Genomic DNA, 16,625 nt, shown 5'->3' with positions numbered 1-16,625 from the left:
TAGATCATATATTATAAGGGAACCTGTAAATTCATCCCCAGAGGATAGCAGATGAAACAATGGAGATTAATTTTTTTTGTCGTACTTCATCAAAAATTGGTGTAATGAGCCCCCTTAAAAGATTTTTCCTTTGTATTCCTATGTGAAACTTTGATCACCCATTGTGGCCCCATCCTACCCCTGGGATCATGATTTGAACGAACTTGAATCTTACACTACCTCACAATGATTCCACATAAGTTTCATATTTTCTCGAGAAGAAGATTTTTATATGATGCCATTAATTTTTAACAAATTCATAATTATTTCCCCTTGGAAAAAGATGTGGCCCTTCATTTGAACAAACTTGACTCAAGGATACTTTCTGGCAAGTTTGGTTGAAATTAGCCCAGTGGTTCATGAGAAGAAGATGAAAATGTCAAAAAGTTTATGACACCACCAACAACAATGACAATGACAGACAACAGACAAATTTCAATCAAAAAAGCTCACTTGAACCTTCAGCTCAGATGAGCTAAAAACATCTGTAAAATGCAGAAAAATTATCCAATCACAATGAAAATAACAGGTGCACACCTTCAAATGGTGAATAATTAGTGTACAAATTTTCAGACAAATTCACGCAATAGTCTCCGAGAAAAAGCCCAGACAAAATCACATCTACAGACAGATGGATATGTTGATTCCAATATATCCCCCTAAACTTCTTTTGCGGGGGTATAATAGATATTCTAAAAGCAGCACAACTCCATGCAATACCTGCTGCATGGTATTTGTTTTATAGAGAATTACTTCAACACAAGTATTACTTACATAAAATTCTTTAGAGGCCTCAAACAACATAGCACCTGGTTCCATTGAACCTATTTTGAAAATCTTCTCTGTGACATCTGAAATGAATTAATACAATCATATTTATTTCAGACCTACTCAGTTCAGAGTGCCAAGTAGGTGTCAAATTACCTCTTTGTCTGCTTTTCATTGAAACTTGATAAAGAGGAGATGTTTGTGAAACACTTATGCCCCCCCCTCCAAATAATTGGAATTTTTCCAAGTCCAAGAAGCATAACTCTGTCAAAAATTGCTCGATCGTACCCAAAACAGAACTTGACCTAGACATTTTTATGATAAATCTGTATACCAAATTTCATTTCATTACGTGCAACCTCTGTGAAGAAAATGAACGGAAACTGTAAATAATTGGAATTTTTCTAAGTCCAGGGGGCATAACTCTGTCAAAAATTGCTTGAATTACCCAAAACAGAACTTGACCTAGATATTCTTATGATAAATCTGTATACCAAATTTCATTTCAGTATGTGCAACCTCTGCGAAGAAAATGAACGGAAACTATTGGTGGACGGACAGACAGACTGACCCACAGCAGCAAAGCAATATGCCCTCCCTTCTTCGAAGAGGGGCATAACAAGAGTACTGCCAACCATAATTATACATAATCATCAGGCCCACTATTTTGATTTACAATTCCAAGAGTCAATCTTTTCTGTACACAAGAATTTCTCAAAAGTAGAATGAAAAGAATTGAATTTAAAAAAAGTATTATCATGGATAGTTGAAGGAAAATGAGTAATTCATTTACATTACCCCCCAACTCAGAAGCACAAAGAACACAAAAATATCGGGTTGGATTGAGTATTGTGCAATACGGTAGTTGGTTGATGGAAGCTCTCCTAAATCGAATGACTTTTACCTATGCTTCTACTGTGCAATATGGCGACCAGTATAATTGTGTGGAGTTTGCTGGATGACGATGTAAATGAAAATCAAGATTTTGTCGATTTCACCAACAAATTGATTGTGTTAGGAGTACATGTAACAACAACAGCAATGGTGAAATATGTAAATCATCCAAATATTTTCGAATAATAATATAATAATATTCAAATATGTTTGTCAGTCGAAATGTAGACTTGGGCCATTTTTGGATAATTTCCCTTAACTATAGAGATGGTTACTTTTAATCAGTGTATTTTTATGCGTAACAACAGTGTTGAGAGGAACATGTAAATATCTTTATCATTTATTTGCATTATAATTTTAGATCCCGTTAGGGTTATTATACCTGTGATGGTGACCAGGCTTGGGGTATAATTCTTAATGTAATGGTAATGCATTGCATTGCATTACTTGTGCGTCTTTAGGTACAATTTAGATTTATTTTTATTTATATACTTAATATTTATAAATTATATTTCTCTAGAAAACAATAAATTGTCAGATACTTACATAATTATTTATTTATTATTTTATAATATATTTATTTTCATCAATTATATCTTATAAAAATTGATTTAAACATGTACAGAATTTTATTCATACAATGCATATTTTTTTCAGGCAGGTTGTTTTAAAAAAAAAAAAAAAAAACAAAAAAAAACAGAGATTAACTGAAAAGATTACAATCAAACTTTTTCTGTATTTTTTTCCATTTCTTAAGAAAAACATATTTAGTTAATTCATTTATTTCATTTAATATTCCCATTCACATTTATTTCAAATCTTTTTCTGTCTTTATAAGAAATTAGAAAATTTTTTTACCTCTTCCTATACGTACATGCAGGTACATGTACGTGAATCAGAAAAAAATCTATCATATGATTTGTAGTTCTTATTTATATGTCTAAACTTCATTACGAGACATATTTTTTCATTCTTTCGTTGAATTCTGCATTTTGAATTTCTACGCCTTGACATCTTTTTTTCTTAATTGCCTTAAGATTATAAATTTATTTAATGTTTGATATGTACTTGTAAGCAGTGGCCCTCCTGTATCTACAAGTATAATCATCCACCTGCTGAGGAGTTTTTTTTGGGAGTGTAAAGAGCAGTGAAGGTTCCGTCTTGTTTTTAACCAACCATTAGTTAAAGGGTTGTCACGAGGGGGGGGGGGGGGGGGACATGCTAATGAACAAAGTTGATGTTAAAGAATTCAATGCATATTATTAGTATTATTTAGGGCTGGGTATTGGTTGGGAATTTCGTTTTGCGATATATTACGATATATAGAACTGTATTGCGATATGTATTGCAATATTTTAATAACAGTTCAAATTCTCTTTTCTTATTTTATTAAGCTCCATTTATAAGCAGAGTGTATAAAACATTTATAAATACGTTGTAACAGAAAAGTTTTAGTTGATTTCACTACATTTTGGCAATGAAATGAAATGAAACTGTAATTGTAATTGATATTTCGTCTAACATGAAAAAATACTTTATATAAAATCTCTATAATTTGCAAAAATCCCTCAAAGATTGAAATTATTTGCCTGAGAAATATTTGACACACACTAAAGTGGGCAAAAAGAGTCATTTTCTCATACTATAATGCTATTTTTCGATATGAGTGGGTCTTCGCTCCACCTTTTTGAAAGTTAATCCTCAAAGTTTGCATAAAAATATATTTTTTTTGGTTACCAAAAATATGGAGCAATGACCCACTATACCTTAAAAATATACTTTTATGACATAACATTCCCATCTTTTCGAGAAATACTTGAAGTCCATTAAGTCAAGGGTCATATCACAAACATGATTTAAATGCCACTCTTCATCAGGACTTGTGTAGTCTAGTGGTTAGCGTGCTAGTCTCGAAAGAAAATAATACTCAGGATTTTTATTGCCAGGGTTCGAACCCCATGAATACCACATATTTATTTTTTTAATAAAAGAATAAATTTTGCCGAGAAAATTTTCCTCAGAAAAGTTTTGTTTATCGTAATTTCATAAATTTCAATAATGAGAACTTTACTCTAAATACTAAATTCACAAACTGAACATGATTTTTATATATCTGAAGCTATAGGCTTTTTGCACGCTATGTTCACCCATCTCCTTTATTATAAATAATTATATATAAATTATTTAAGTATGTGATTTCAACAATCCTTCGAAAGAGGCTTCAGTCTATCATATCAGCAATTGTCAGTCTACACCATCCATTTTGGAATACCGATCCCGTTGTATTTTCATAGTTCTTAAATTTCAGTTTTTGTGGTTTCCTTTATTTCATACAGTGTCAAAATACATTGTCATGAGCTCATAAACATGTATAACTGTTAATTATCAAACCCTGCCTCTGTAATTTCAAAAGACATAAGTTAAATTTAACCCTCCGCAGTATATTTCACAAAATAGGTCAAAGGTCAAGGTCAAGTGGACTGTAACGCTGGTATTTTTCAAAATGTTTTATGACAAACAGTGCACATTCTAAATAGCATAGACTTACCTCATAAATATCAAAATGGAGTTGTATATCGGCATTATTAGTTATTTTGAAAAGTAGGTCAAAGGTCAAGTTCAAGGATATCTAGGTCGGAAGCCATGGAAAAATACAAAAGCCATAGTGTCAAGCTATATGTGCAAATTATCAAATCCATACCTCTTACATTTCTCGCGATATAAGGTGTGACAGACGGACGGACAGCAAGACAGACGCCAGGTAAATTGATCGCTAAGTGCTGCTCTACTCTGCAGGCGACACAAAAATGTTTGTTTGATTGTCTCTTTGTTGTTTAACGTCCCTTGAGCTGCCAGCATTTGCCAGTGGAGGGCTGCAAATTCAGACCTATACTCGACACTCAAGGCCATTGAGCAGTGGGGGATTTTTTTCATGCCGGCACCTACTGCTACACGGGACCTCGGTTTATACGGCCTCATCCGAAGGACCATACTCCACGTTCTGTAGTGAAATTGTTTGTTTGTTTGTGTGTTAACGTTCCCGTCGAGATTTTTCACTCATATATGGAAACGCCACCACTTGCCGGTGGATGGCTGCAAATTCAGACCTATACTCGACACTCAAGGCCATTGAGCAGTGAGGGATCTCTTTCTTGCCAGCATCTACTGCTACACGGGATCTCGGTTTATACGGTCTCAAGCAAAGGACCGGTCTCTATGTCCCGCACAGGGAGTCGAACCCGCGACATAAAGATTAACTCCTTACTCCGCGACTCTAGAGCAAACGCTCAAACCACTGCGCCAGGTGGGCGACGTGTGGTATTCGAAACCACGACTACGAATCGTAGGGGTAGAAATATTTTGATAAAGGTACTATCATTATGAAAATCATGTTCTGACTTAAGCCTGTAGAAAGCAATTTCATTTTTTCTGGGACGGGGCACAATCAATCAATTTTTATATATCTTAGCAAAAAAAAAAAATAATAATAAATAAAAAAATAAAACCATAATTGCGGGGAAGGGGGGGGGGGGCACAACCATATAGCTCTAAGCTATATAGTGACTAAGAAGGAATAACTTGTCATTTGTCAAAGTCTTTTACCTAAACTCTTCACTTTTAATTGTCAATAAAGATTCTTGTTACAAAGTGAAAAGTTTACATTTATATGTAGTACAGGTATCCATCTCATATGCATAATCTATTTTATCAATCATTTTATCCTAAAGGGAAGTGAAATCTCAATCAAAATTTTTCACAAATACTGGACTCTCTGATTGATTTAAGGAATAACTGTCTAATTTTTTGGATTCATGATGTGATCAATTGAGTGGCTTGCGTGATAATTTGCATAAACGCCGAAGGTGTTTATGCATAAAATTATCACGCAAGCCAATCGATTGATCATCGTCATGAATCCAAAAAATCTGACAGTTATTCCTTATATTTACATGCTCCTGATTCTGGAAATTCCCGTGCTAATAGCCCCACTTCTGTCTCTATTTTTCCCGCCCCGCACGTGATTTTTTTTAACCGCGCCTATCGACGAACCAGTAGATTTATGTAGAAATAAAGTATTTTTACAATTTGTAATTTTATCTCGGACAAAGACATTGGAAATGTAAATATTATAATATACATGTAAGAACGGATCGTCAATTAGGACTGCAGGTTTGATAAATTTACAGCATGCATCTTCAGCCTTAATTAAAACGTTGTTTCGAAATATTACACTGTATCTATAAAAGCGTAAAATTAGAATTGACCTAAAGAATATTTTACACCACAGGGGAAATGTTTCCGTGGCACCAGAAGTTTACAATTTTGATTGACAGGTGTAGCGCCGTGCATGGATTTCATGTAACTATGTGCAAATAAGAAATAAAGGGATCTAAAGAAAAGAGTTATTGTGATTGACATTGTAATTAAAACAAAGACAATTAAGAGTATTTTGGCTGTGCTGGCCTTTCTGACATTTGAAGTAAAATTTTAGAATAACTTATCATTGAAATAAAGTTGTAAAAGTGTATTATCAATTATGTTCATTTTCATCATTAGATGTGTGCTAATAAATTTGTTATATTCAAGTCCATGTATATGTACTCCTTGTACATTTTTTTTTCTTTTGAACCGCACGTACAAGTGGAATTGAATTATAAAAAGTTAACATACTTCTTAAATGCATGGATTTTAGGTTACACAGTTCTGGACATTGGAAATAATTAAGCTTATAGTTTTGCCGATATTTTATCGTATGATAAAAAATATGTATTACATAAAACATGTATTTTAAAAAATTCAGCACAATATAGCCTTTCAGATACTTATACATACAAATCAAATTACATATAAAATGAAATATTTTATTGAATATTATGATCTCTTCTCTGTAAACAGGCATGTTTTGAAGAGGACATTGAAGGCGAAAAGGGGCTCGAATAGCCGCCAAATTTTTTTTCTTCGGAAAGCTGTACAGTTATCACATACAAGTACAATGTACAAAACAGCAGTGAAAATAAAAAATAATGAACTCAAAGTTTAATTCTCTTCTCTCAATTATTTTGTGAAATATAGTTACCAACAAATATATAAGTTTTTACCAGAGTGTATACAAAGCGACTTTTCAAGCGGTACATGAAAGCGTTTGACGCGTGACCAGGTACGTGTAATTGCTTTCTAAGCATGCAAACTCAGACTACAGTATCAGGTAGCACAGATTGCTGGCCTGTCAATCAAATCAGCAGCTATTGTTTTATTTTTGTATGATTGTCGGGCGGTATATTATCGATCTTAAGCTATAGGTAGATTTTGTGGGCGTTAATGGAAAACTGGGTGTTTAATAAAAGCACATGTACTTGTCATATGCTGGAGTTACAAAACTATAGTCGACAGAGTATTTCACATAGCATGTTCAGAGTTGGTGTAATCATAAAGATAGCCATTTTAAAAAGAAAATAATGTAAAAGTGTTAAGCAATGCGTCTTATTGTTTTCAAAATATATCTCTTTTGAATTCTTTGTGTACAAACCTTGTGTGTCAAGTTAGAATTATCTGCAGAATTAACCACACGCAATGAATCTCCGAAATTAAACACATAATAACACATACATGTGATTGAGAAATAAATCGTTTATTAAATACATGTACATGTATGCAGTTTAAAGATTAGGATTCATGAAATCGGGGACCTTTATACGTCCTTAATAGAATGTTTTGGATTTAAATTAAATCAAATTAAGATAAGAATAAATAATTTAATTGAATGATCCGGTATGATTTAAAAAATAATTTTCCGTAAATCATTGTGTCAGCAAAATGAATATAGAACGACAATGTTTTGTGTATGAGCACTCATAGCTGCTTCCTCGGCTACATAATTAGGTTACATAGTTGTAAACAAACACAAAACCCAGGTATATGTGAAACGCAGTTAAATGCAGTTAAAGACTGATTTATATTTTGCCAACTTTTTTTAAAATTTAATATAGTGTATGTTTCAACATTAAACGACGAAAAGATGTTTAGTTTACGAACGCAGGTCGCTGGTTCACACGCAATGGATCTCCTGTAATTTCGGCCACAATAATTTAATAAGTATATCACCAACATGACCAACATAGATAAGATGAAATAATTTGAAAGATCCGATATGACTAAAAAAACAAAAAACAACTGGAATGAAAATCAGAGACAAAAAATGTTTATCCAGAAAATGAAAGATTTCTTTCTTCACGCAAGCTAGTTAAACATTTCAAAATAAGAATAATAGCTTAAGTTTTCCTATTGCAGAATTATTCTTATGGCCTTTTATGATTACCGCACGTCTGGCATGTCCCACCCTAATTTTCTACGCTTAATTCATTCATCATGTTCATTTGACCATTTCTGATTTTAAAAAAATGTCGCATGCAGATATATTGTGAATCGGAAATCAATTTCTTTAGAACCAAATCAATATTTGTTGCGAGAAGTAAATAATTCGATAGCTTTTGAAGATTTCAACATACATTTTTGTAACACGCATATTTGTAATAACCACTTTATATACAAAACAAAATTTCACTCTCTTATTTGGTAATATGGACGCCGTAATAGATCTGACTAAATGCTTGACATGCCTTTTTCAAAAACGTTTCCTAAGTTATCTTAAGATATGCCTAAGTTATAACTTTAGAAGTTCCTAAGATTTATCACAGCTGTATCGCGAAACAATCTTATCTAAAAAAAAATTATAAGTCATTTCTTAAGTTGTGCCTTTAAGGACTAATAAAATAACATTCCCACTCTATATACAACTCTCAGTATGGTATATATTTTTAGATTCAAAAAGGAAGGGTGCAAGGATTTGGGATTGCCCCCACTTTTAAAGGATTTGGACACAAGTATGCTTAGCTTTGCGAAGTGTGTTGCTAGATCTAAGCATTCACAGACACACCCTTTCAAGCCATCTTCCCTTCCGAGCACACGATATTTGTATTTTAATTTTTAAACATTGTTCTAGGTGTTATGCATTTACTTTATTTTGTTCTTATAAGGTATCTACATGTAAATAAAATTTTAAAATGAATGCTTCGTAGCGAACACATGCGAGTTTATATTTTTCAAACAATCTTTGCCAATTACTACACTGCATGTACACGTTAGTTGTTTGTGCTGTGTAGAGCAACTATCAGAGTACACAATGTATTTCAACATCGAGGTGCCCGCGGCTCTCTGTGGCTACAACACTTAAGACACAAAGCGGCAGAGATGGATGAAACTGTTTGCTATATTACAAATACATGTATATTTGAAGGAATTTTTATTTATGTTAATGTTTATTTAATTCTATAAATAATAAATGGACATTCACAAGAGTGATGGTAAAAATAATATGTGCGTAGCATGCGTAGTAATTACAATTATTTACCGAAGCCCCCATTCAATTACAATTGCAGATGAATTAAAATACAACAACACGGGATAGAGCAATACTTTTTTTAAATGTATTGTTGCGTGAACAGACGAAAACAGCGATTAAAATTCAAAATGATTTTTATGCACCAGTGTTTGGAATTAAGATTTTAAAAGATCGGTAAAGTAATCTTACTGATTCGATATAATTAAAAACATAACTTTCCATTAATTAATAGCTCTTTGTACAAAATTGACATTATACGCGATCACAAATACTAGCTTTGTTTATGGCCACAGGTGGCTAGTACACTGGTGACCTCAATCAACAGCGTGGGATTTGCGCGTTGGGTTACATAACTAAACATCGAGCTGAACATGGAGACCGTAATATGCATACAGCTAATGATCGTGAATTATTCAATGCATACAGTTTAAAATCACTTACAAAGTTTGTTGTAATAATAAACGTAGAAAGATAGATTTAATATTCTCCACTTTTGAACACTATTAACCTAATTTAGAAAAGAAGAAAAGAAAGACTAGTTGTAATAAATAATTTAATAGTGAACCATAAACCACGTTTTAAACCTTATTAAAAAGAAAATTAACATTAAATACCGCAGGGTATATTATTGATAGCAAGTCTGTTTATGTTATACACATGAAGAGGTCTGATTTCCTTGCCAAATGAAAAACGTTACCTGTTTACCTGGCCTGCTTTCTAATACGTATTACGCAATACCCATGGTATACTCGAACAAAACAACATTTTCATTAGATCAAAAAGGTGTAAAAGAACAATTTTGTTCCCAAGATCCAGATCGAAATATTTACCGTTTTTGAGTTATAAAGCAAAAACTTTTAAGGGCCCACATCCCTAATCATAGGGGCCAGCCCCTTTTAAATAGTATAATATGAAAGCCCTTGCAATTATGCACAACTTTTGTTCTACATGTCTTAACAAAATATTTCTAGTTTTCAAGATATAAAGGAAAATATGTCAAATTTTTTGCTGTTTTCCGCGTTCTAACCTTTGACCCCTCTCTAGCACCATTTTTAATGCAAAAATCAAAAAACAAAAACCGATGTGCACAACTTCAATGCTTCCTCTTTTCAATTTCAAAGGGTTTTGTGCTCCAATTATAACCATTTCTGAGCCTTTGTCTGGAAATCGGAGGCATGCAAAATTCAATCAAAGGGGAATAACTCGTGAACAGAATGTAATTTCCGAATTGTATTACGGTATTCTGACAGTGTTTTGTAAAGTCTAAAAGCTCTGAAAATTTGAACAAAATCTGTTTAAAAATGAGGAAGATATGAAGCGTCAAAGTTGGTGTCTAGGAAAAAAAAAAAAAGAATAATCTTAATCATCACAATCAGTAGAAGGTCTTCCGTTGGAAACGGAAGACCTTAAAAAAAGAATAATTATCTTAACCATCAGAATCAGTAGAAGGTCTTCCGTTGGAACGGAAGACCTTAATTTAATTTTAGAGGGTGGAGCCCTCTCACGGGCCCGAAGGGCCCGTGAGAATGAAGCTCTCCCTATAGGTAACACGTATGTATGTAAAATATATTGAATTCTATTGTAAACTATATTTTTATTAAGGTCTTCTGTTTCCAACGGAAGACCTTCTACTGATTGTGATGTTTAAGATTATTCTTATTATTCTTTTTTTTTTTTTTCCTAGACGCCAACTTTGACGCTTCATATCTTCCTCATTTTTAAACAGATTTTGTTCAAATTTTCAGAGCTTTTAGACTTTACAAAACACTGTCAGAATACCGTAATACAATTCGGAAATTACATTCTGTTCACGAGTTATTCCCCTTTGATTGAATTTTGCATGCCTCCGATTTCCAGACAAAGGCTCAGAAATGGTTATAATTGGAGCACAAAACCCTTTGAAATTGAAAAGAGGAAGCATTGAAGTTGTGCACATCGGTTTTTGTTTTTTGATTTTTGCATTAAAAATGGTGCTAGAGAGGGGTCAAAGGTTAGAACGCGGAAAACAGCAAAAAATTTGACATATTTTCCTTTATATCTTGAAAACTAGAAATATTTTGTTAAGACATGTAGAACAAAAGTTGTGCATAATTGCAAGGGCTTTCATATTATACTATTTAAAAGGGGCTGGCCCCTATGATTAGGGATGTGGGCCCTTAAAAGTTTTTGCTTTATAACTCAAAAACGGTAAATATTTCGATCTGGATCTTGGGAACAAAATTGTTCTTTTACACCTTTTTGATCTAATGAAAATGTTGTTTTGTTCGAGTATACCATGGGTATTGCGTAATACGTATTAGAAAGCAGGCCAGGTAAACAGGTAACGTTTTTCATTTGGCAAGGAAATCAGACCTCTTCATGTGTATAACATAAACAGACTTGCTATCAATAATATACCCTGCGGTATTTAATGTTAATTTTCTTTTTAATAAGGTTTAAAACGTGGTTTATGGTTCACTATTAAATTATTTATTACAACTAGTCTTTCTTTTCTTCTTTTCTAAATTAGGTTAATAGTGTTCAAAAGTGGAGAATATTAAATCTATCTTTCTACGTTTATTATTACAACAAACTTTGTAAGTGATTTTAAACTGTATGCATTGAATAATTCACGATCATTAGCTGTATGCATATTACGGTCTCCATGTTCAGCTCGATGTTTAGTTATGTAACCCAACGCGCGAATCCCACGCTGTTGATTGAGGTCACCAGTGTACTAGCCACCTGTGGCCATAAACAAAGCTAGTATTTGTGATCGCATATAATGTCAATTTTTTACAAAGAGCTATTAATTAATGGAAAGTTATGTTTTTAATTATATCGAATCAGTAAGATTACTTTACCGATCTTTTAAAATCTTAATTCCAAACACTGGTGCATAAAAATCATTTTGAATTTTAATCGCTGTTTTCGTCTGTTCACGCAACAATACATTTAAAAAAAAGTATTGCTCTATCCCGTGTTGTTGTATTTTAATTCATCTGCAATTGTAATTGAATGGGGGCTTCGGTAAATAATTGTAATTACTACGCATGCTCGCACATATTATTTTTACCATCACTCTTGTGAATGTCCATTTATTATTTATAGAATTAAATAAACATTAACATAAATAAAAATTCCTTCAAATATACATGTACTATAATTCAAGTCTTTGTAATATAGCAAACAGTTTCATCCATCTCTGCCGCTTTGTGTCTTTAAGTGTTGTAGTCCAGTCCTCGTTTACATACACGTGGCCACAGAGAGCCGCGGGCACCTCGATGTTGAAATACATTGTTGCTCTACACCGCACAAACAACTAACGTGTACATGCAGTGTAGTAATTGGCAAAGATTGTTTGAAAAATATAAACTCGCATGTGTTCGCTACGAAGCATTCAATTTAAAATTTTATTTACATGTAGATACCTTATAAGAACAAAATAAAGTAAATGTATAACACCTAGAACAATGTTTAAAAATTAAAATACAAATATCGTGTGCTCGGAAGGGAAGATGGCTTGAAAGGGTGTGTCTGTGAATGCTTAGATCTAGCAACACACTTCGCAAAGTTAAGCATACTTGTGTCCAAATCCTTTAAAAGTGGGGGCAATCCCCAATCCTTGCACCTTTCCTTTTTGAATCTAAAAATATATACCATACTGAGAGTTGTATATAGAGTGGGAATGTTATTTTATTAGTCCTTAAAGGCACAACTTAAGAAATGACTTATAAAGATTGTTTCGCGATACAGCTGTGATAAATCTTAGGAACTTCTAAAGTTATAACTTAGGCATATCTTAAGATAACTTAGGAAACGTTTTTGAAAAAGGCATGTCAAGCATTCAGTCAGATCTATTACGACGTCCATATTACCATATAAGAGAATGAAATTTTGTTTTGTATATAAAGTGGTTATTACAAATATGCGTGTTACAAAAATGTATGTTGAAATCTTCAAAAGCTATCGAATTATTTGCATACCTGTACTCGTACATATGAACATTGATCAACACTGATCAAGTGTATACCGGGACCCGGGATAGTCTTATTATAGCTCTTGCTTTGTCAAATCATTACTTTCATACCCCTTGCATTTAAGAAAAACAATGTTATAAAAAAAATGATAATCTGACATATAACAAGTATACATGTAGCGTGTGCAATTTATTTGGCTAGGGGCATGTACACACGTGGTTCGAAACTGTAGGGGGCTACAAATGCGGCCATAACTAGTATATTTTTGAGGTGTTATAAAAAACAAATAATACTCACAAAAGCTTATAAAATTGCCGTTCTATCGATACCTTATATGCCATGTTTCATCCAGCAACAACGCCACGACATCGATGAGAAATATGTTTCTACACGGGCATTTTCTTCGAAAAGGATAGGAAGTTAATGAATTAAAATAATTAATTCTTTTAGTTAACGCATTATGTTTACCTCTTTATTTGTTGTATGCAATAAGTATAGACCTTACTAATAATGACTGTTTGGTTGTCACACCTGTGCATGTGTCGTGCGAGGTACAGCGGTAAGGTAAATTACCGAGAGTCGCGATGTGCAGGGTAATTCGGAATACCCTAAATGACTGTGGTTCATTGAATTTCTACTAGTAAATCAACCTGTCAAATCTAACATGGGCCCACATAATACGACTAAATTCGTTTCATGAATGAACTGGTTCTTAACAAATATATGTACAGTATACAATATCTTTTCTTTAGATCTGTTTGTTTATTATTTTGCAACCACAATCTGCAGTACATGTATAGTTACACGAAATCCATGCACAACGGCGCTACACCTGTCAATCAAAATCACTCGATATTGTGAACTCAGTCCGGTGTTACGGCAGCATTTCCGAAATGATTCAAAATATTCTATCGGCTAATTCTAATTTTTCGCGTTGAATAATAATATTTTGGAACAAAGTTGGAATTAAGGCTGGAGCTGCATGCTGTGAATTTATCACACCTGCAGTCTTCCCTTCTTACATGTATATGAAGCATCTGTTGAGTAATGAATCAGAGAGCATAATATGCGGAACAAGTTTGATTGAGATTTTTACTTTTCCTTTAAGATAAAATGATTAATAACATAATTTATGCATCTAATAGATACATATAAATGTACATGTATAGCTTTTTAAAAACAAGAATCTGTAATTGAAAATGTGAAAGTGAAGAGTTTAGGTAATAGTTCTTAACCAAAATTTAATGACAGTTCATTCCTTCCTAGTCTCTATATAACTTTTAATTACGGCCGTGCCCTTTCCCCTTCAAAAGATGTCTAATACATGCTTTTAAATTCTGTTTATGTATCAAGAAATTTCCACAGGTACTTGTGGACAGGATCCCCCCCCCAAAAAATTCAACCCCAATGTTTGTTGGACATTTTTTTCCACAAATTATATTTATTACACTTATTCATCATGTGTACCATAGGAAAAAATCGAGTACAAGTACCTGTGGGAATTTTTATTTGCCCCCCCCCCCTTCCCAAAAAAACTGAAATTGTTTTCTACGGGCTTGTCAACAGGTACTTGTGGACAGACCCCCCATCCCCCCCCCCCCCCCCCCCCCCCCCGATATTCAACCTCGGGGCTTGTTGGACATTTTTTCCACAAATTATATTTATTGCACTTACTCATCATGTGTACCATATGAAAAAATCGTGAAAACCCCAAAATAATCGTTCCACACAAAAAATGCCTCACTATGTATAGTTAAAACATTAATTTTTCATATTTCTTGATGAAATTAACATTAATAAAATCAACACAAAATTAATACCGTATTACATATCACTTGAATTTATCATAAAGCAGAAAATCTGTTCTGTGGGCTTCAAGGCCAGCTCAGGAACCTAAAGATGTCCTCATTTTCCAAGTCCAGTACAGAACGTAAATTAAATGAAATAAATCACACGATCACTGGGAAGAACTCAAAGAAAGAAGACTCTTGAGGAAAAGATATTTTGATTCGACTTATAGACTGAAATAAACCGATATTCTCTTTTTGCCACTCTTTCCTGGTGCCCTGGGACTCTGAATGTAGGATCAGTATTTTTCTCACAGGTCCGTTGTACGGATTGTTGGGGGGGGGGGGGGGCAGACCTTCTGAAAATAGTCTTTTGTTGTAGTTTTAATATGTAAATTTTGATTTAGTTGCTGCTTGCACCCTCCCCACTCTTTGCTTCTCTACGGTCATACATAGGCGAATCCCAGCAAAAATATAATGACCCCCCCCCCCTCCAACACACACTTTTTTTTTTAAATGTGTATTGCGATAGGACTTAAAATTGGAAAACATTTCCTGTATATCTCTACATCGAAAAATATAAAACAAATATTTTTTTTTTTATATTTCCTTTTTAAAACAACATAGATAATTATGCATAGCTAATTAAATACTGAATTAAATATTTATCTTTGCAGACAATATGCTCTGGTTTATAGAACATGATGTGAAAGCGTATCGTAATGCACCTTGTAATCCTTTGGATTTTCAGATTTAAGGCCAATGCGAAAACCCAAAGACGCCGACATTTTATTATGCTACTGTAATCGAAGATCCGAGGGGCATACAGTTTTTGTCCTGTCCACCTGTCTATTTGTCTGTTAGACTGTGTTAGCCTCTTTGTCCGCAAAAACTTTAACTATGCCCATAAAATTTGATTGGTTGGAACTACTGCTTTCATATTTCTTATGTGTATTCCTAGTAACAAGGACTTCCTTCAGGTACCAACATATTTGACCTCTTGACCTTGAACTTGGAGTTTGATCCTCTTTCGCAAAATTTTACCAAACTATGACCTTGGCCAAAACTTTTGAACAGTTGGTGCTATGGCTTTTATACTTCACATCTATATCCCTTGTGATAAGTCTCCTCCTTGGGTATAAATATGTTTGACCATTTGACCTTGACCTTGGAGTTTGACCAACTTTTAAACAACTTTAGCCTTGACAATAACTTTTGAATGACTAGTACTAGGGCTTTTATATTACATAGGTAATTTTCTTGTGACAAGGCCTGTCATTGCATACCTTTAATTTTGACCATTTTACCTTGACCTTTGAGTATGTCCTACTTTTGAAAAACTTTAACCTTGGTTTTAACTTTTGGACAGTTGGTGCTAAGGCTTTTTTAATACCACATGTGTATTCCTTGTAACAATTAAGACCTTCCCTCAAGTACAAACAATTATGATCCCTTGACCTTGGAGTTTGACCTTTTAAAGAAATTAACCTTGGCCATAACTTTTAAACTGTTGCTGCTGTGGCTTTCATACTAGTATATATTTCACAGTATATTCTTTGTTCAAGACCTTTATTTGGGTAATAACATTTTTTTTTTATCTTTTGATCTTGACCATGGAGTTTGACTTGCATTTGAGAAACTTTTAACTTTTGCCATAAGATGCCATATGGGGGCATCAGTGTTTCAAAAATCACACGTTGTTCAGTATCCAAATCGGGCATAAAACATTTACAATGATCCTTTAAAGCAGTGAGTTGAACCTAATAAATTACGACTATA

General features: G+C 33.5%; 1 protein-coding gene across 1 annotated transcript in view; it reads right to left on the bottom strand.

The window, feature by feature from the left end:
- Nucleotides 1–16,625, bottom strand: part of LOC133185339 (vacuolar protein sorting-associated protein 16 homolog) — a 765,182-nt gene that overhangs the window by 469,902 nt on the left and 278,655 nt on the right. The window contains exon 10 of the mRNA XM_061320487.1: nucleotides 814–890. Coding sequence (XP_061176471.1) covers nucleotides 814–890 — 77 coding nt within the window. The remainder of the gene's footprint in view (nucleotides 1–813; nucleotides 891–16,625) is intronic.

The sequence above is a fragment of the Saccostrea echinata genome, unplaced genomic scaffold (genome assembly GCF_033153115.1).
Source record: "Saccostrea echinata isolate AGI-Se365-2 ecotype Australia unplaced genomic scaffold, CSIRO_AGI_Sech_v1 ptg000001l, whole genome shotgun sequence".
NCBI classification, from domain to species: domain Eukaryota; kingdom Metazoa; phylum Mollusca; class Bivalvia; order Ostreida; family Ostreidae; genus Saccostrea; species Saccostrea echinata.
This window is presented reverse-complemented; position numbering and strand designations above follow the sequence as displayed.